This window comes from Alligator sinensis, unplaced genomic scaffold, assembly GCF_000455745.1.
Source record: "Alligator sinensis unplaced genomic scaffold, ASM45574v1 scaffold377_1, whole genome shotgun sequence".
In the NCBI taxonomy this organism is placed as follows: Eukaryota; Metazoa; Chordata; order Crocodylia; family Alligatoridae; genus Alligator; species Alligator sinensis.
Window position 1 is genome coordinate 2,560,112 of NW_005842047.1, and position 962 is coordinate 2,561,073.

Below are 962 nucleotides of genomic sequence, written 5' to 3' on the forward strand. Positions count from 1 at the left end.
GTGGGGGGGAGGCGCGGCGCGGGCCGGACGAGCGGGCAGGCGGCGCCGAACCAGCGGACCGAACGCAGTAGGACTGCCATGACAGTCACCCCACAAGCGCACGCAGCGGAAAGGAAGGGCACGTGACCGGGCTCGGCCGCACCACTGTGCTCGGGGCGGGGGCCGGGAAGAACCACGTCGCCGGAGGGGGAGGACGACGAACCGCCCTGCTGGCTCCTCCCGGGCCGCTTTAAATCATCATAATAATGATGATAAGAGAGGGGGGTCAGGTTGGTTCTACGCCTCCCCCACCCTTCAACAGCGCGGTGGTACAGTTCCCCAAGGTCAGCTCTGCCGGCCTGAACCCGGACGCGGGAGGTGCCAGCAGCCAGGGCCAACCAGAAGCTAACCCGAAGTTTTTTTTCAGAAGGTGGGGGGACTGGCTACTCAAGCCGGGCAATGAGCCCTGTAGGGAAGGAAGGAAGGACTCTGGCGCTAGCCGACTAGGGTGTCATGTGTGCGCCTTATGAGCTGGCAGATCCCCCCTGCACAGCGCGGCCCAACTTCGGGGCGGCTGATAGTTGGCCCCGCATTCCGACCGCTTGGAGCAATGGGTCTAGGGGGAGAAGTCACGTGGGGCCAGCCAGGCCCCGCCCCCCTAAGGGCGGGAGGCAGGACCTCCTCTGGGTCCGGTGGGCGGGGCCTAATCCCATCAGTCCAGTTTCACTGTCTGTCAGGGGAGCCGGTGGGTTTCTAGCCAGGTTGTAGCCGTATTGGTCTAGAGGAAAAAACAATCAGGACTGCTAGTAGAGGTGATATCTTTTATTACACCAACTAGATGTTTGCCAAAAATATCTTTAATTTTTTGCAAACATCTAGTTGGTCTAATAAAAGGGATCACCTCTACCACGAGCCCTAATTGCTTTCCTCTTGGATTTAACACCTAAAAAGAAAATCAGCCATACTCTGTCTCTCATCTGGGC

General features: G+C 59.3%; 1 protein-coding gene across 1 annotated transcript in view; it reads right to left on the reverse strand.

The window, feature by feature from the left end:
• LRPPRC (leucine rich pentatricopeptide repeat containing) overlaps positions 1–229 on the reverse strand; it is a 166,692-nt gene extending 166,463 nt beyond the window's left edge. The window contains exon 1 of the mRNA XM_006022845.3: positions 2–229. Coding sequence (XP_006022907.2) covers positions 2–80 — 79 coding nt within the window. The 5' untranslated portion in view covers positions 81–229. The remainder of the gene's footprint in view (position 1) is intronic.
• Between the last annotated feature and the right edge of the window lie 733 nt (positions 230–962).